General features: G+C 68.4%; 1 protein-coding gene across 1 annotated transcript in view; it reads right to left on the bottom strand.

The window, feature by feature from the left end:
* Positions 1–363, bottom strand: part of DHX40 (DEAH-box helicase 40) — a 20,963-nt gene extending 20,600 nt beyond the window's left edge. Inside the window, exon 1 of the mRNA XM_009278209.2 lies at positions 212–363. Within this exon, the coding sequence (XP_009276484.1) occupies positions 212–350 (139 nt within the window). The 5' untranslated portion in view covers positions 351–363. The remainder of the gene's footprint in view (positions 1–211) is intronic.
* Positions 364–408: the final 45 nt, after the last annotated feature.

Raw genomic sequence — 408 nt, 5'->3', positions numbered from 1 at the left:
TACATAATACACATATGGATGAGTTTCTTAGTTTAAAAGGTTTAGCCAAGCCCTCTCCACCCACCCCACGCACAGCCCAGCCTGAAGCTGCGGCCCCCCGAGGGGACGGGAGGATTACCCGCAGTTATCTGTGCTTATTTCCCACGTTTCGGGGCCGAGGCCGCGGAGCAGAGGGGGCTCTCGGGGGTTTCCCGCCCTCCCCGGCCGTTACCTGCCTCGAAGAGGTACTTGGGCAGCTGCGTGCTTTTCCCGCTGCCCGTCTCGCCGGTGACGATGAGGAAGGGCCGCTCCCGCACGGCCTCCACCAGGGCCCGGCGGTGCCGGCGGATTGGCAGGGCGGCGCCCTCCATGGCGGCTGAGGAGGCCGCGGCCGAGGGGCGCCGCCCCCGGGAACCCCCCGGGCGCCCC

This window comes from Aptenodytes forsteri, unplaced genomic scaffold (assembly GCF_000699145.1).
Source record: "Aptenodytes forsteri isolate BGI_AS27 unplaced genomic scaffold, ASM69914v1 Scaffold66, whole genome shotgun sequence".
Classification (NCBI taxonomy): domain Eukaryota; kingdom Metazoa; phylum Chordata; class Aves; order Sphenisciformes; family Spheniscidae; genus Aptenodytes; species Aptenodytes forsteri.
Note: the sequence above shows the minus strand (reverse complement) of the source record. Positions and strands in the feature narration are given on the sequence as shown.